The 18,081-nt window shown below is 46.6% G+C and overlaps 1 protein-coding gene across 1 annotated transcript; it reads left to right on the plus strand.

The window, feature by feature from the left end:
- Positions 1 to 373: 373 nt before the first annotated feature.
- HPRT1 (hypoxanthine phosphoribosyltransferase 1) lies at positions 374 to 15,143 on the plus strand. The gene is made up of 9 exons (XM_044452811.1): positions 374 to 3,009; positions 3,735 to 3,841; positions 5,164 to 5,347; positions 8,038 to 8,103; positions 9,916 to 9,933; positions 10,464 to 10,546; positions 11,931 to 11,977; positions 12,659 to 12,735; positions 13,836 to 15,143. The coding sequence occupies exons 1-9, from the start codon at positions 2,953 to 2,955 to the stop codon at positions 13,881 to 13,883; spliced, it is 687 nt and encodes a 228-aa protein (XP_044308746.1). The 5' UTR covers positions 374 to 2,952; the 3' UTR covers positions 13,884 to 15,143.
- Positions 15,144 to 18,081: the final 2,938 nt, after the last annotated feature.

The raw sequence follows: 18,081 nt of genomic DNA on the forward strand, positions 1-18,081 counted from the left end.
CGTGGTGAGGCCGCGCGAGGGGAGCCGCGCCGAGGGGCCGGGCCGGGCCGCCTCGGCCTCGCCGGGTGCGGCGTGGGGGCGCCGAAGGTTCCAGAAGCGGGTCTCCCGCGCGGGGGGCAGGCGGGGCGCCCGCTCCCCCTCCGGGGGGCCGCGGGGAGGCAGGAGGGGAGGGGTGTGTTGAGGACTCGGGGGCCAAAGCGATCGGGGCGCGGCTGCCCCCCGCACGGAACAGTCGTAAGGGGGCTGAAACTGCCGGGGTGGGGGCAAGCATGCGGAGGAGGCTTGGAGTGGGAGGCTGGACGGGCGCCTCGGCTTGCCCTCCCCAGGCTACACGAGGGAGGGGGGCTCATTCCCCCACAGTAAGCGTGGGGGGAATGGAAGGGTTAATTTGGACCTCAGCGCTGCAAAAGTGTTGGGAAGGGCCGCCCCCCCCCCCGCAGGAAAATAAGGGGCTGAAGCTCCGGGAGGGGAGGAAGAAAATAACGTTGCTGGAAGCTCACCTGGGAAAAGGTTGGTTGCATTTTGGGAGTTCAAGCCTGGATGATGGATGGGGCCAAGGAATGCGTTGGAACCAGGCTGAGGCTTGCAGCTCCTTGCAACCTGTAGGGCTGTGATGATAAAGAGTGGAGAGGAGGCTTGGAAATGTAGGACCTTTTTCGGTGGAAACATGCATAAGCTTGCACCCCAATTTAATTGGCAGAAGAGACCCCCAGAATCTGCTCCAGTATAGCAGACTCCTAAGAGATATGTGGCAATGACAAGCACATCTCTAGGCATGTTCAGAGTACCTTCCTTTACGTGGCCTCCATTACAACCTGGCCCTATACATTTACAATTTCAGGATGCAGTTGCTTACCTAATTCCCTCCAAATTGCAACCCTGGTCATCTGCATCTAATGGAGCCATTATTGACCATGCCAGCAAGAGATGGTAGAAATAGTTCAACATATTTGGAGAGTATCTGGTTTCTGAAAGTTGTTTTAAGGAGTAAGATAAACTTGAGCAAACCACAGCATGTATGTACGTGTTACAAAAATGAATAACCCCAATTTTCATATTGTAACAGAGAGGTATGTACAAAACAAGCAAAATCCAGAGATTAAAAATATAATAAGCAAAACAAAAAATGCATCAAGAGTGATAATATCAAGAGGCAGGGACTTGGGTAAGCATTTGCAAGTTCTATTAAGTTTGATTTGGAAGAAAAGGCTTGCTTTTGGCATGTTTGACGTGAGGTGGGGAGAGGAAGCAAAGTATGTGTTCTGGAAAATATGACATGTTAAACAGTGGGAAGGATGATGTCCTGGACATGACTGCAAATGTTGGATTTGGTTGGACAGGACTCAAGGGATGCTAAGAGGATGGAGAATCTCCTGGAATGTCTTGTAAAGGCTGGGGTATAATTATTGTTAATAAATAAATAATAAGAATCTAGACCCCTACAATTTTGAGATGAAGTTTGAATATGGGAGTACCAGTTTCTTTCAGAAAGGGGAAGAGCATTAATTGCTGTGGTAGACTGCATAAGTTTGGGAACAAAAATACCTGCGGGAAAAAGGATCAGGTTGTGAGTATCATCCTAAAGGCCCTTGTGTGTTCTGGGGTTTGATGATTAGATGTGGATAGAACAAAGAACTCATCTTGGCATGGATACCTGAAACTGAGATAATTTATAAAACAAATCTTGAACCACACCAAATGCACACAATCTTGTCAGACTAAAATATATGTGAAGCCCATATTTAGGCTTTTAACCCATTAAACTGTTGAAATAACTTCCTAGTAAGCCTGCATTCACCAAGCACATGTTAAGACAAGCAATGCCCAAGGTTTCAAGGGCATTTCTGGCATGTGCCTGATTTTGCTAGGCTTCAGCCAGCTATTTCTCACATGTTAGGTACTGAAATTTAAGAAACAGAACCAGGGATCCTCCATACAAGGGTCATGTGTTTTCATTTCCCCCTTCTTTTCTGCTCAGCTAGAAATTCTTTCTCCAGCAGATAGAATATAGTCTGGAAAGGCAAGCAAAATGTTCTTGGAGGAACATAATAATGAACACAGACACAACATGGTTGTGTATATATTGCCTGAGAAATCTGAAATGTTGCTGTCACGGCAGTATTTACACGGAGTGCTGAGCTCTCTGTGAGACGTCAAAAGCAAATTTCAGCCTCTAGTTATGATTGGTGGATTTAGCTTCTTCCTACAAAGTGGGTGTCAGTAGTGTGGCTTCTTAGGAAGAGGCCTGGTTTTAGTTCTTCCTCCCAAAGACAGTGTACAAAAGTACATCTGTCTTAGCTATGCAGACATGTAGGTTGTTTGTACCTTCAGTGAGCCCTCAAGAGACTTTGACAACAAGGAATTCCTTATCTCATTGTCTGTTGCTGCTAGGAAGCACACTGGCAGCAGAAATTTAAAAACAAGGAGGGCTTGTTTTGGGGAACGGGATTGCTTCCCTTCCCCAACCCCAAATTTATATATATATTAAATCGATGTCTCTCTAGCACTGCAAGGCAGTGGTGAGCCAACGTTAGGTTTGTGAGATTGATCTCGCAGCTCTATTAAAAACCAAGTCAATCAACCAGAGCCAGGTGCAAACTGCAGGCTGTGAAGGGTGGACAAACTCTTGAGAATTAAGGAACGGGTTTCTGCAAATCACCCAGAGTTCTACCAGTAGATTTCTGCCCCGCTGGGTATAAAGAGTAGTCACTTGCCTCCACTTAAACTTGGATTATCAGCCATTTTTAGTCATATTGGATCACAATTTCATTTTTTCATTTGGTGGTTATGCCTCTTTAGGTGTTGCCTGAAGCAGAGGGTCATGGCTTATAAACATTAAAAATAAATACAACGTAACAGATTTCTGTTGAAAGAACTCCCTGGTCTGCATAAGCCCTAATTTGCAAATATTGTGGCTTCTTGAAGGGGGCTTATGCATAGAACTGCAGCTAAATGAAATTCAGGTGTTACTCTCATGACCGAGCCTTGGGGAGCTACCTAATTTTTCAGGTATTGCTTGGTCCCTTTGCACTGCTTTTTTCTGCTGTGTGTGTCGAATGTGGCTTGTTTGCTTGGTTAGGAGATGCTTCTGCTGCAAAGTGTTCTGTTTTTTTGTCGTGTATTATATCTTCACTCACACTCTCAAACAGATATCGTCACTATGGCTTAAGCTTTTACGTCTCACTAAACCAGATGCTCTCAAACCTTGTTAGGAAAAGATCTCTGCAATTTTTTGCCTCCCCTCAGTCCTTTGCTGTACCTTTACTTGTGTTGTTTCCCATATCCAGAACAGTGATCCCTACCTCAAAGCTGGAAAGCAGTATTTCCTTGATGCCTTCAGCTGGTCCATTTCTCCAGGAGTGGGTTGAGTTTAGGATTAAGGAAAGGCAGGACATGAGGTCTATGGGGTTACATAGGTCTCTGAGTAGCAGCAAATATTCTAAATCAGACCTTTTTAGTGATACTTTCACGAAAGTGTGTGCAATAAAGCATCTTTTCCTGTCATGTATGCTGATTGGTTAAAAGATACACTCTGCACCCTGAGATCATTTAGCAGGAAAAGCCAAGGATCAGCCTCTAGGATTTGATGTGCGCAGAGTGTAAACCCTGCCAGTGGATTATAGCTTTGAATTTTGCAGTAATCCTAGATTATGAGGCTTTCTTTTAAGTTTCTGATCTCTGGAGGGACGTGTAGTAAACTGCACCTGACCTCACCTTTTCTGTTTTCCTTTTAGATTGGAGATGATGAACAAGGTTATGACCTAGACTTGTTCTGCATACCAAAACATTATGCAGAAGATTTGGAAAAAGTCTACATTCCGCATGGACTTATTATGGACAGGTTTGTTGGACTTAAAACTGTATTCTAAAGCAATTGTTTCCATGCAAGCCTCTGCTTGTTTGTTTTAAAGGGATTTTTGTTAAGAATTCCTGCTGCTTCTGAGGAGCACAGAGCTAATTCCATTTAAAGTGGGCATGTATAGATTTATTTATTCATTTATTTGGAACACTTATATGCCGCCCCATTCGCAAAAGCCTCGGGGTGGCTTCCAATACAAATAAATAACTATATAAATACATAAGAATTCACTCTGTAGACAGTATAAGCTGAAGATGAAGAATGCGAATGATGTTCTGAGATGAGCACAGTTCCTGCCAGGTTGTATCCTAGATCATCGCACCTCTAAAAAACAGTAGCAGTTTTTGATACATGCGAGACAGATTCTGTAATTTGTGTTTCTGCTAAAAATAACAGGCATTATATTTTTATCTAGAAAAGGGGCCAGATATCACTTTTTAATGCTTCTTCCTGTGATAGTTTCTAGGCAGTTATGTAACTTTTCAAATCCATAATACACCATTTGCAGCTGTACAGCCATTTTTCCCAGTGAACTAACCAGAAGTAACTGATGAACTAACACAGTGAACTAACCATAACAGCCATTTTTCCCAATGGACTATCTCTCTTGCTAAATGTGGGACTGGTGATTATAAAACAAGCAAGCTGAGTCTTAAACCTGAGGGCAGTCTGTATAAATTAATGAGAAAATGAATTCAAGGAAGCACTGTAAACTAAGTCCATCTGTGCAATATAACATATATAGAAAGTTCATCTCACTGGCAGTTTAGTTTGCATTATCTTAGAAGCAGGACTTCTAAATTGCCAGTGATCTTCTGTTCCCTGCTGTCTTGTTTCTGACTTCCTGGGATGTCTTACCAATGCCTTGGCTCTCAAGTAACAGCTGCCGTATGCTTGAGAAACAGAATCTCACAATCTTCATGCTTCATATCTGTTGCAAGTTGTCCAGTACCTAGGTAGAAACTCAGATTTGCTTTGGCACAAGCTACTCAATAAAATCAAGGGAGCTTGGCAGCCCTGTTATTAGAGTAACCTTGACAAGTGAGAAAAAGCAGAAATGCCACTGATCAGCAAATAGTTCCATACACTGTCAGAGGAGAGGTAGATACTCTCCTGGGTGAGGAGGTACTGCTTGCTTTATCTTGGCATGTTTGTTTCCTAAGATTGAGCGCAAGTCTCAATATTAGTCATGCACTAAGCATGTTGTTGATACTGTTGCTGCTAATAATATTAACAATAACGCTTCTCGACACCGGGCCTTGTACAGCAGATTAGGTTGTGTGTGTGTCTCTCTCTTTCCACAGGACAGAAAGGCTGGCACGAGAAATTATGAAGAGTATGGGAGGGCATCACATTGTGGCCCTCTGCGTGCTCAAGGGGGGCTACAAATTCTTTGCCGACTTGCTGGATTATATCAAAGCCTTGAACCGAAATAGCGACAAGTCTATCCCTATGACTGTTGACTTCATCAGGCTGAAGAGCTACTGTGTAAGTGCATCTGGAGAAGCACCCAACTCTTGGCTTGGCTTCCTGGCCAGCAACACTTTCCGGCCACCGATCCCTCTCCTGCCCGTGGGTGGAGCAAGGTGCCTCACCGTGTGCTGAACTTTGGCACAGTTTTTGCTTGCGTTTGCCTTAGTGCAGCCGCAAATGCTTGAGCAGGTAGCCGAAGAGGAGCTGTAGCATCTGCAACAAGGTGGTTGCTCCAGAACTTAGAGCGATGAGCAGAGGGGAATCTCTCCCGCCGTGCTGTTTATGGAGCCAAATACACTAAATTTGTGAAGACTTGCGTGGCTCTTAGTACTGTTCAGCCTCCCAAATACTGGTTTTAGTATTTTGGTGTTAATTGTTTCTGTCTGCTTTAAATTGTTTTAAACTTTGTATGTTTTAACCCTTGCTGAAAGATGCCTTGGTTCTTCTGAGAAAAGCAGCTGATAAATTCAATCATACAAGCACAATTTGAGAATACCGATTTAAGTTAACTTGATAGCATCACCCAATAAGGTATACAAATAGGTTAGAAGAAGTTGCTTCTCTGGTGAAAGGCTGGCTGGTTTGTCCAGAACCAGGATAAGGTAGTTTGTAGGCACTCCTTTAAATTAAGAAAATAATCTGGATTCAAAGTCTAAAGAGTTGAGAAAAAGCTAGGATTTTAAAGCCTTGGATTTCTGATGCGACTTCCAGGCCTGCTTCATACAAGGTACCAAGAGCATCCCATACAGTGGCACATTCACCAAAACATGGGTGCATACTAGGAAGTCATGATTGGCTGCAGCAGTGCCCCACTGCAGGTGTTAGAGGAGCATGCCCACTAGTGCTTTTCTGGAAGTCGTTAATTCAGAAGCATTCAGGCCCGTTAAAGTCTAGCTGCGTAACAGAAGCTTTGCAGAAGAACGTTCACTGATGTCAAGTGCATCGCAGGCAGGAAGATGATTCTGCTCCCTTGGAACATGATGAACTTTGATTTGCTTTAGTCTTTTGATCCCCTTTTTCAAACAAGAAAGATTTCTGCTACTTAAGTCAGGGGAAAGGGTGTTGATGATTCCTCTCTATAACATTTACTATTGGAAGCAGATAATACTTGAAGCTTTAACTTTTTCACTCATGGAAGAAAAGTTCTACAGAGCAACATCTGAAATACATTATTTCTGTGATTTGGGTGTTGTACCTCTGGGATTCTCTTTTCTTCCTTATCTATGGGCCTGATTAGAATATACAACGAGCAGGAAAGTATATGGAAACAACTAAATTGGAAACATAATTCCATAATTTGCTTGCATTATCTCAAATTGTTTACAGAGTTTAGAAGGCTGGCATTAGTGGGACTTACGAAATTGAGGATTGATGCTCCATGAGGGATTAATCTGATTTCTTTTTCCTATTTTTAACATAGGAAACAGAGACACCTAGTTTTTGAGGCAAGCCTAGTTTCCCCAGGTTATGGGGAAAAGCAAGAGTGCTTGTATGATGAGCCGCTTGTTTCTTTGAACAGTGTACTCCCCAAGTGGGGAAGTGTGGCACACACAGGTGGCAATGGGTGGGTGAATTGGAGGGGCTGGGCAACTTCCAAATTTTTTCATATTTAGGCTATATAAGGCATGGGCTGTCTCATCATTAAGCTCCCTAAATGTTAAGGTCTGCAGGAAAGAGCTTTCTCCTGTGCAGCCCCCAATGGACTCCCTCAAGAACCACAAACCCATTCAGGAGCCTACCATCTTGGCCCTTAGAAAAGGTGTAGAAACGTCTCTTTTCAGTTAGCCTTTTATAATGTGTAGTTCTTAATGGGTTTAGTGTTCTTGTTACTATTGTTGCAGGATTTTATTGTCTTAAATTGTTATATACCACCTTTATTGCTCTTAGCAGATAAACCAGTGTATAAATAGTGATTACAGGAATAAGAAAAAAAGGAGGATATGGGGATACATCTTGTGCAGTGTGAGAATATGCAGCAGCAGCAGTTTTGTTCTTGGGCATACTATGCAAGATGTGCCTTCATATGTAAGGGTAATGGAAAGATCTAACTACTGCTTCCTTTCCTGGCAACCTGTTCCCTAGTATGTCCCAGACTCTCTTTGTTGCCCTGACTTGTTGTAGGAGACCTTTTTGAAGTACGAGAAACATCACCTCTCAGCTCTGTATCTCCTGTATCCAGGAGCAGGGGCTGCAGTTCAGTGGTGGGGCACGAGTTTTGCATGTGGAAGATTCCCATCCCAGGCATCTCCAGGTATTGCTGGAAATGGCATTTGCCTGAGGTCCTGGGTGGCAGTAGCTGCCAGTCCGTGTCCACAGTACTGGGGCAAATGGACCAAGGGACTGGCTCCGCACAAGGCAGTTTCTTATGGCCATATACTTTGGCCGGTTCATTTCTGAGAGGTTTGGAATGCAACCCTAAACAACCTGACCCAGGTGCAAATCTGAGTGAAGTCAGTGTGACTTTTTTTGAGTAGAAATGTGTATGATTCTGTTGTTAGTCAAGCAGAGGAAGGAAAAAGAAGTGACAAAAAATTATGTGCAGGATACACCCCTGTCTTTCTTTTTCTCCTTGTAAATAGAAGCAAAATTTACTCCTCTACAGTTGAAAATATCAGTATGGGTTCATAGACTTCTAAATATTTTCACTCCCCAAAGGGGTCCCTATCCATTATGAATAACAGTTTTTCTTTCCTGTCTAACTTTAGAATGACCAGTCAACAGGCGATATAAAAGTAATTGGTGGGGATGACCTCTCAACCTTGACTGGGAAGGTAAGTCCTACAGAAAGATATACAAGTGTAAAAGGTAGAATAGAACTTATAAAAGTAGAAGCGCTTTTATAAGTTACCATATTTTTCAGCACTAATTATCTTAGCTCAAAACAAGGCTGTAACCAAACGCAGATAATGAAATATAATTAAGGTGAAAGCATTTTGCAATAAGGTGAGGCCCAGTAGTCCATGGCTGCCTTCTTCCTGGCTTTGTTTTGCTTCAACACAGTCTTTGCATTGTTTTTGTCCCAGCGGGAAACAAAATTGTGTTATTATCTAGCACTTGCAACGCAAAAAAGTGGTGACAGCACCTGCCATTTGTACATAACAAAGGCAAAACTAGAGACATTAAATCCATCATTTCCTATTAGCTGTAATGGTTAAAAGGCACGCTGGTATATGGATGCACTATAGCCCTGAATAGCAGGGACTGGAGTCAAACGCAGGAGCGGCACTCTGCCTGCCTGCCCTGCTTTTAAGCACCTAGAACCGGGCCCAGAAGCTCTTTCAGCCCGAGGATTGAATGCGGTGGTAGAGAAGCTTCTGGGGGCCGCATTGCTGTAAAGGGGTGGAGGATCAAAAGTAGCATGGGGGCAAGATTTCAAAACTGTTTATTGCCCACCACTGGAAGTGGAACGTTGGGCTCGAGCGCTTGCTTGGAAAGAAGCCAACAGATATAGGTCAGCCCCGAGGGACTCTCCCTCCCGACCCCATCAGGGTTAGGTGTCACCTAAGGCCAGATGGGACCAGGACAAATTCCCGTCCTGGGCACACCATCCTCTCAGTCTGGATTTGGGCCTGAAGGACCCAGGAGAGTGTGGGTGTGTCCAGCATAAGGGTCAGCAAGCCTGGTGTCGGGCATTCCACAGCTTCATCGTTGACCTCAGCATGTCCGTGAAGGCATCCTCGGACTCCAGTTCCCCATTTCCCCACTTTCTGGATCTTAACCCACTATTAACTCTATTAAGCAGGCAGATTTTTTATTGCGCAATGCTTGTTCTGTTAAACATGCGCCATAGGAGTGGATCACTTGGCTGCACTCCCATTGTCAAATTTTCCAGCCATGTGCCGAGAAGCTGCTTACAGGACATTGTTTGGATTTGCTTTGGTTCCTTCCTTCAGCTTGCCTGCAGCTGATAGCAGCACCTCTGGCGCCCACGGCTGGTCTGCCAGTGTTCCCTGCACATGACTGCACATACGGTGTGCAGGTGTCTGGACCCGGGCCTTGCACCAGCTTCCTTCCGGCATTATGTGCCTCTCTTGTATAGATGTACAGGCATCACAGTTCAGATGGCTGGGTTCCGCTTTAAATTCCTCTCCTCCTTACATTCTCAAGAGTAGGGCAAAGTGCTCCAGTTCCAGTGTGGTACTAGTTGTTTTTAAAGTTGCTCTTCAGACCCCACTTGTTCATGAGCAAGTGCTTAAACTAGCTCAAAAATATAAACTAATTAAAAACATGAGAATGCCACATGTAATTTGTTTAATTTGGTCCCAACACTTTTCTTCAGTCATTGGTTCTGAAATTCTCATTGTTACTACATCAGGATTAGTTTATTTTTGAACCATAATAAATTTTCAAGCCCTAAATAATGTACTAATGAGCTCTAGAAACTTGAGTAATTTAACCACGAGGCACACTTGTGACCATTTGATGCAATTTGTTCAGAGATGAGGCATCCGCCTATATTTGAATGCTGGTGAATTAGGGGAATGTGGAATGAAGATAGAAATCCTGATAAGCTTTGGATACATATAAATTGGAAGTGAAGTTTGCCCTCAAGTTACTCATATGTATATATTTTTCTCTTCTAGAATGTCTTGATCGTAGAAGTAAGTACAGTAATTTGCATTTACATTGTATGGTCCGGGGTGAGGTTGGGAGCAACGACAATGAAGAAATCCCTGTGTCACGAAATGCAAGGCACCCATTTTGGCCCAGAACCATAACTGTCCCTTAGCATCTTATTGAGAGTCAGCAGGGTGGGCTAGAATTCTCTCCCAAGAAAAGTGATTCCAGACACTCAACTACCAGCCTCCACATTTTAAACTCGCTCACTGCTTCCCACCAAGAGTGGGTTGTTGGACAGATTCTGCTTAATTTCATTGTGACTGGCACTTCCAATATTTTACACAAGAATGCTTTTGCTTTTGGGAAAGCCATATAAAGGGATTGTGTTTGGTATGCATTTGAGAGTGTATCAATTTGCAAATCCTAGCCCTTGTTTATATTTACTGCCAAACACAAACGTACACCAAATGAGCATTCATTTTATTCTAACTCCTATGGCCGCTCCTGCCAATTGTAGTCCGAAGGAGCTCCTGTGCTGTAACCTCCTTTCAAGGTGCTTTGTTTTCAACAGGATATAATAGACACTGGCAAGACAATGAAGACTTTGCTGTCTCTGCTGAAGCAGTACAACCCAAAGATGGTGAAAGTGGCCAGGTACCTTTTCCTCTCTCTTGCTTTGCGATCTTTGCTTTTTCAAGGATTCGTGCAGGAGAATGTTTGCACATCTTTTTTTGAACAGTCTGAAACCAGTTATGCCTAGGAGGGTTAAGGAATCTAAGATGAGGGCATCTGTTGTTCACCCATCAGTTTCCTCCACTTCTGACATTGGGTCTTGTTTTTGTAAAAGACGTATTTGCATTCAGAAGCCAGTTCGTTTTTCAATCTAAATAGGAGTGCCACACTGCAGTGTATACTCTTCTAAGTATTTGCATCTTATACTTGTGCTAGGCGGAGTTTCAGCGTTCCTCTGCAAGCAGTCTCTTTCCCGCTCGGTAAATAAAATCAATTAGCCTTTTTCACATGTCTCGCCAGATGACTCTGCTTTCCTTAACAAACTCCACTGTTGGCTTCCAAGTACGACTTGCTTTTTAGGCTGCTGGATTAAAGCAAAGTAGTTAAGACTTCAGTGGTCCCAGAGCTTTTATATTTCTGACAGATTACAGTTGTCTGTGACTGAGAAAGGCAGAGGAAACTGAGGGGGTGGAGGTAGATGTATATCCACGGAGCAGCCTCTTCAGGGGCCTGGAATAACTATTTCTGAGGAGGTTTCCTCAGAATCTGGGGATGTTGCTCAAACCCTTGTTGAGCAGAGGACGGCCTGCTCAAGTGAAACGCAATCTCTTAAGCACAAAAGCATACAGAAAGTTGCTTGCGTATTTGTCTAGATTAACCAACAAGCCAATCCGTGCATTTTATTGATCGCTTGTAGCAATAAAGGTGTGAAATACGAGAAGCACCAGAGGCAGATAGAGGACAGAGAAGCGGTTCACTATTTTCCGTTGCCATAACACCTCTAAACAGTTCTGCCAGAGGCAACTGAGGGAGCGTCTTGTGCGTGGTCATTTTGGTGCGACCTTGAGGCAACGGTGCCGAAAACAAACCAGGCGGACTCGCTGCCCCTGAGCCAGCGTCTTTCACTGCCCGCAGTTTGCTTATAGCTGTACAACAGAGATGCAGGGAAGGAGGGAGTCCTTAGCCAAGCGGGGGAGGTAAGATCCTCCCCTCACTGCTACACAGTTTTCACATTGGGCATGTTACCTGCCCCATATCCCCCCCTTCACCACTGAAGAAGGCGGAGAGACATTCCAGTGCTGGCACAACTCCTCCTCACATACCCTCAGTCAAGCAGCAGCCTTTACTTTTACTTAGAACTTAGAGACTTCTTTCTATACCTCTTTGACTCTTGATTTGCTGTTTACACTGTGATGTGTTCTTGGTGGGCGAGGACAGGAGTTCGTGGACTTCCAGTGTAGGATGCACGTAGCATGTTGAATTCTACCTGCACTTCAATACCTGTTTCCTCGGCTTCTTTTTACAGCTTGTTAGTCAAACGAACACCTCGAAGTGTAGGATACCGGCCGGACTGTAAGTGGAACTTTTACAAGCATTTACTGCACTTTAAATAGAATCATAAAAGCATTGTGGCTGGCTTTCCCCATGCTCCCCGCATTTGGGGAATTGTAGGGAGGGGAGAAGAAAGAGAGACAAATTTGTCTGAAAGCAGCTGTTGCCATAATGAACACCAGGAATTTTATAAAATGACACCTGGCTTGTATCCATGCTGACTGTACTTGGTAAAATACAATTGTTTGCTGTGTGCTTAAGTAAAGACCTCCCAAAGGACTGAAACGCTGGTGTGGTGTAGCAGTGCAAACGTAGGCCTGCTTCCCTGAGACTGACTCTTGCGCTTCAAATTGCAGCCTAAATTAAGCCCTTTGGGTCATCTGATAGCTATTAGTGTGGGGGGTCCCATTTATGGGGAGCCCATCATTCCCCTCTTGCGCACAGCATGTATGCCATTTGGGCTGCTTGGAGATAAATGTAACCAATACAGCATTTTCCTTTATTAAAACAAACTGTCCATTTTAGGTACTGGATTTGTAACACTGTTTGTTGTATATTTTTAAGAGGTATAAGTAGGTATAAGTTTGATGTGGCATTATCAGCTGATGACTAGAACAGTTCATTAAATATCACAAACGTTGTAACATGGCTCTGTCAAGGTTGCCATAATTCGCCATCTTGATAAATTCTGCTTCTTTTCAGTTGTTGGATTTGAAGTGCCAGACAAGTTTGTGGTGGGATATGCTTTAGATTATAACGAATACTTCAGAGATTTGAATGTAAGTAATTAAGAAAGGTATTCTAGTTCGAACACTGAAGAAAAGGAATCCCTGGTTCTTCCTCTTTTCCCTACTGCCTCTTGAACTGCAATTCCAAGCACTAACAGCTCCTTTTCTTCTTTTAGTGGGGCAGTGATATGGGAAGGGAAGGGAGGAAGGCAAGGGTTTCCACAAGATCAGACTCTCACAGTGGAGGAGAGAAAACAGCCAAAATTCCACGGCCCATTTTGACTCTCCACCAGCCCTGCTTCTCTGACACCAGTGCGGGGTTTCGTCCATCCTGCCTGGCCATGCCACTTAACAGGCTGTTTCCCAGGAGAGGTGGGCAGAGCCTGCTGCAAAGCAGCTTCCTGGGAAAGGAGCTGGGAAGGGGAAACAACCTTAGGAACCACAGAGAGACCAGGTGGGGACAGTGAGTACCCCCAGTCCTTGGTAACCTGCATCCTGGCAGACCAATGCTGGTGCTGCTCAGGAGTGGCTCTTGGGCTCCCTTGTAATAGGTGCACAGTGGCGACAGCTCCAAATTCAGTTTGTATGGTGAAGCGTCCCAGATGATCCCTGCGGCACCAGATGGCGGGTCCAGCCAGCTCGGTGGTCTGCAGCTTTTTCTGGGCAGCCCCCCAGGAGCAGCTCAGGGCATCAGCCGTTCGTCGTGGTTGCCCCCCAGCTGAAGGCTTGCCTCTAAAGCAGGGCAGCCATGTCCTAGCTGGGGGCCATAGAGCCTTCTGGTCTGACCCCCTTGCAGAGCTGTCACCACACCTTGTGATGGGCATCGAGCTTCGCGGGGGCGGTGGGGTGAATGCTGCCCTTGTTCCCTTACAGGGGAGCAGGGGTGCACGGGAGGACCCTGCAGAGCTCGGGGGCTGTCCCCCCAACCCCCGTGCATGGGCCAGGTGCGGGCGTAGCTCTTCCTCCAGTCCCTGTCAGCTGGATCCCGTCCACCTTTTCCCAAAGCACACAGCAAGCGCCAGGGTGCCCAGTTCACCCTTGGCTCCATTCCTGCCGCTGGTCGCCGCCACTTGGGAGAAGCATCTGCGGAATGTGGCTCTCCTCGCTGTTAGGCTTCTAATCTGCATAGTGTTTTACTTTTTGTGTTTCAGCACATTTGTGTAATAAGTGAGACTGGGAAGCAGAAATACAAGGCTTGACGGCACTGTTCTCGGCACTGCTGCCGTGGGCTCCCGAAGCTGACATCCATTTTCCACTGCTGCCGGCGCTCGTCACCAGCGCTCCTTGTGGGGTGCTCCACCCTTCTTGTCATTGCTTGCTATAACTTATTGCATGTACAGTGTGGGATCTTGTCTCGTTCATTTCCATTTGACAGACTAACGGAGTGCAGTTGTTCAGTTTGTTACCTCTCTCTCCTCTTTTCCCTCTCTTCAAATTTGCACTATGAATCTACCAATTCCGGCTCCTTCCGTGTCGGAGATTTGCTGTGTGTTGAACCCAAGTTGAACTGTCCAAGACATCCTGTTTCTCCCCACCCCCCCCTTTTAAACTTCATCAACCCAGAACTGAAATATTTACAAGTACTGTAAATGTATAAGGCATTTTAAGATGGGAAATCTATATTAGTAATATTTTTTTAAAAAACAAGTAATTTAAGATTTATATTGTAATGAATGGAGAAGTTGGGTGATTGCTAGCTGCCCCAGGAGGTGAGGACGCAGCTCCATGGGGCAGCTGTTGAAGGCTGCTATGCTCTTAAAGGCGTATGGACAAATGTTTTGCTAAACTGCTTTTTCTGGAGTTACCTTACTTGCCTCTTAGAAGAGCTTTGAGTAAAAAAAAGTTATGTTGGCCTGAAAAGAGAGCAGGTGACCAAGTCAAATGTTTAAGCAGCTATCAAGGTTTCTGCCTCATGTAGGAACAAACAGCACAGTACACTGAGAACTTCTCTCCCACAAGTCCTAAAGAAGAAAATGGGAATTCATTCCCACAAGGCATGCACACCAGAGGTTCCAGGAGGACTGCGTCCTGTTTTTCCTTTCCTTTCTCTCCATCAGCTTAGCAGAGTCGCCTTTCAGATCTAACAATATGTATTTTACACCAGTGAAAAAAATTGTAATGTTCAGTGTTTGAAGTGCGCAAAACCAATGTTCTTTCAAATAAAGGTAGCACTTTGGCCGCTGTGCTGACTTCTTCCATATACTCAGATGTGGTGCAGGCATCTCACCAATGCTTGCTTATTCCCCCGATTGGACTGATTCCTGTACACAAGAAAGTAAGTTCCATGACTGCGAAGATCCCAGCACTATGTAGAGCACAGAATCAGTGCAGAACCCAGGAAGAAATAGAACTGCTTTTGGCAGGATACATTCTCAGCCTGTTGGAAAGACACTCTGTGCTGCTCTGGCAAAGCCAATCGCAAAGATGAACTGTTCATTAAACAATTGTGGGTAAGCAGAGTAACTGTCTGTTCTTCTTTCCCCAGACTTGTTTGCGCATGGGCTTTCTTACTTGGTCTGTCGATGCCTTTTATTGCTGGACGTGCCACTGAACCAGGTCTGAAATGCTCACGCGCTGTGAGATTGCTGCCAATTCACGTGTGTCAAATTGAAGAGAGCTCTGAAGGTGTCCTCACTCAGAACAGGGCCTCGTTGCTCACTGTTGTGAGATTGCTGCCAATTCACATGTGTCAAATTGAAGAGAGCTCTGAAGGTGTCCTCACTCAGAACAGGGCCTCGTCTCTCACTTGCCATCGTCAAGATTTAAGTGTTGCTCTGCTCTTCTGGCCCAGAGCTTCAAGAAAGCAGAGCCCTGTCCAGGCTGTCCCTGCATTTCGCAGGCAACATCGCCCTCTGCTGAACGAGTGGGCATTCCTGCTGTTGCTCTAGACTCCCCTGCTGTTTCCGTAGGAGGCAAAGTTAGTGAGGCCAAATCAATACCACCAGGCACACGTCCTCGCCACACTGTTCATCCCATGGATGCCAAGTTTGGCCTGGCATTAAGAGTCCGAAGAACCAGCTGGTTAGTGCAATTCAAAGTGGCTTCTCTGCCTTTCCTTTGCATTTCAGGTCCTGCTTTTCAGCCCATTTCTTCTGGCCTCATTGTCTTTGAGGCCCACTGTCCTAGTGGTCCCCATCTGGTCCATAAGACCAGGTTTCTTCAGCGGACTCTGTTTACACCCTGTCTTAATTCCCCTTCTGTGTCCAGCAAGCTTCCTTCATGTCCCTTGTTTTCTTCCTCCTTCCAGCTGTGCAGTCTTCGCTCAGAGACTCCCTTCTCATTTTGCAGCCCTCTGCTTGGCCCACAAAACTCTTGCTATTTCACTGCCAGTATCAAGATGAATTTCAGTCCCTTCTGTCACAGAAACGGGCCTGTAAGGCGGTCGGTGCAGCTTAGCCTGCTCCCTTACCAGACAATATAAATCGGTGTGGAAAGGGCAAAAGGGATTTGGCGTAGCTTGAGCTTCCTCCCTAAAGTAGAGTAAATGCCTAGTGCAGCTCTTTGACAGCAGCCTTGTTTCTGCACGGAAGCACAGGAAAGGTAGCTGGCGTACACAGAGAGCAACTGGGATTTCCCCGGAAGCAGAATCGAGGGAAACCTAGACAAAAAGTGGGCCCAGTTCGTCCATTCAGAATTCTCTGGGGCTCTCCATTCCTTAGCCTTTCTTTTACGAAAAGACCACTGAAAGCTAGCTGCTGCATGTACGAGTAATTGCTGCCCATTTTGCGATGTGGAATGAGATTCCTGCGCTCCAGTTACTGGTTTGGCACATACTTGCAATTCTTGTTTTGTATTTGAGACATGCTGAGTTAGTCAAGATGGTGTTAGCTTGATAGCATGGATCCCAGCTCATCTGTGAGGGCCTTGCCTTCTTACCTCCTGCTCTGGAATTCTTGGCCAGGTAAATTCCCTGGAGCAGAGCGCCTACCTTGGCTCGTGCCTCCTCCTGCCTTGTGTGCTCTCCACAGGCACATCTAAATCCTCTCTTCTCCTGGCTGGCCTGTCATATACAATTTACAGTGATAAAATGTGAGCATTGCCATATTCTCTTGGAGTTTAAAAAAATGATACAATTATCTTGAAACCACAATTTACTCATCTGCTGGTATTTAGGGAAAATTATGCCTTATTATTTACTATTCTTTCACATTCACTGCTAACTAAGCTCTCAGAACAGTTACATCAAAAGAAACTGCGCTTGTCCCTCAGATTGAGGTTTCTCTGTATTTGCCTGCAACAAGTGAAACCCTTCACTTAAAGCACTGGACACAGAGAAATCCATGGGGCCAGGGAACCAGCCGTGGGGGAGAAGCAGGTGACCAGCAGTGGGGCCTCGGAGTGGCCCTTCGCAGCAGCAAACACCTGGCGGCCAAAGGTGAAGGAGTTGCCTGTGTGGTTGGCAGAGCCAAGGTGTGTCTGCCTCAGCCAGCCATTGCCAGCATGTTCGTTCTCTGCACGCACTGGAAGGAGGGAGCAGAGGCCTTGACTACAGGTGAAGAGGACGGGGCGTTCTTTTCGTGTAGAACAAACAAGGGAAGTTGAGATTGGCAGAAGAGGGTCTGCAGTGGCGGCCCCTGGCTCAGGCACACGGCGGAGAACAAGTGGAGCTGCAGCAGGACCAGAGACGACATGCAGGGTCACGGTCCAGGTTGGGGCCTGGGCGTTGGCCACAGGGGGAGTGTGCGCGCGCGCAACGGCATCTCGCCGCCCCTCTTCCCAGGCAATGTAGCAGAGCTGGACCCAATCCTGACCTGCACCAGGAAATCACAGCTGTGCCAACGGGTAGTCAGTCGCTCCCGCCCTCGGTCAACGGTGCTCTGTGCTTGGTGCAGCGGTGCAAAACGAGCCCCGGGGCAATGGGGCAGCCCCGAGCCCACTGCTGGGGAGACCTGCCAGACTGACCCAGCCCAGAGGAGGGGGTGAGCCAGAAGGCAAACTGTCCCGGCAAGCAGGGGGAGCCCAGGCGAGCCCCTCTGACGCAGCCATCGCTCATGTGTCGCGCGCGGCAGGTCGAGGAGGCAGCGCACCTGCCGGCGTCGCCCAGGGTTGATCCTGGAAGCGGCGGCCACGCCCGCCGGGACCCACCTTTCCGCAGGTGAGCAGGCGAAGCGCCGGCGCCGCGGCCGCTCGCTCTGCCTCCTCGCAGCTGCGGCAGCGGACCGGGCCCGTTCTAAGCTTGTCCCCTTGCCCGGGCCACGGAGAACACGCGCGGGGGCAAGGCGGTGACCAGAGCACCCCTCCTGCACGGGCGGCGGGGAAGCCCGGCGCGCACCAGCTGCGCGCGCCCTGCGCCCAGGCGCCGCGGGGCCCCTCGGGCGCAAGCGGCGCTTTCTGGGGCGGGCGCAAGTCGCGCGCTCGGCAGCAGGGGCAGGCCAGGGGCGCCCTCCGCCGCCCTGC

This window comes from Varanus komodoensis, unplaced genomic scaffold (genome assembly GCF_004798865.1).
Source record: "Varanus komodoensis strain SLA01 unplaced genomic scaffold, ASM479886v1 scaffold74, whole genome shotgun sequence".
NCBI classification, from domain to species: domain Eukaryota; kingdom Metazoa; phylum Chordata; class Lepidosauria; order Squamata; family Varanidae; genus Varanus; species Varanus komodoensis.

Bases quoted from the DNA above. Each gene is read 5' to 3' on its own strand.
- HPRT1 (XM_044452811.1), top strand. From the start codon at position 2,953: ATGAAATTCAGGTGTTACTCTCATGACCGAGCCTTGGGGAGCTACCTA. The intron at 5,348-8,037 runs GTAAGTGCATCT...GTCTAACTTTAG, and splicing joins TCAGGCTGAAGAGCTACTGT to AATGACCAGTCAACAGGCGA. The intron at 10,547-11,930 runs GTACCTTTTCCT...TTCTTTTTACAG, and splicing joins AAGATGGTGAAAGTGGCCAG to CTTGTTAGTCAAACGAACAC.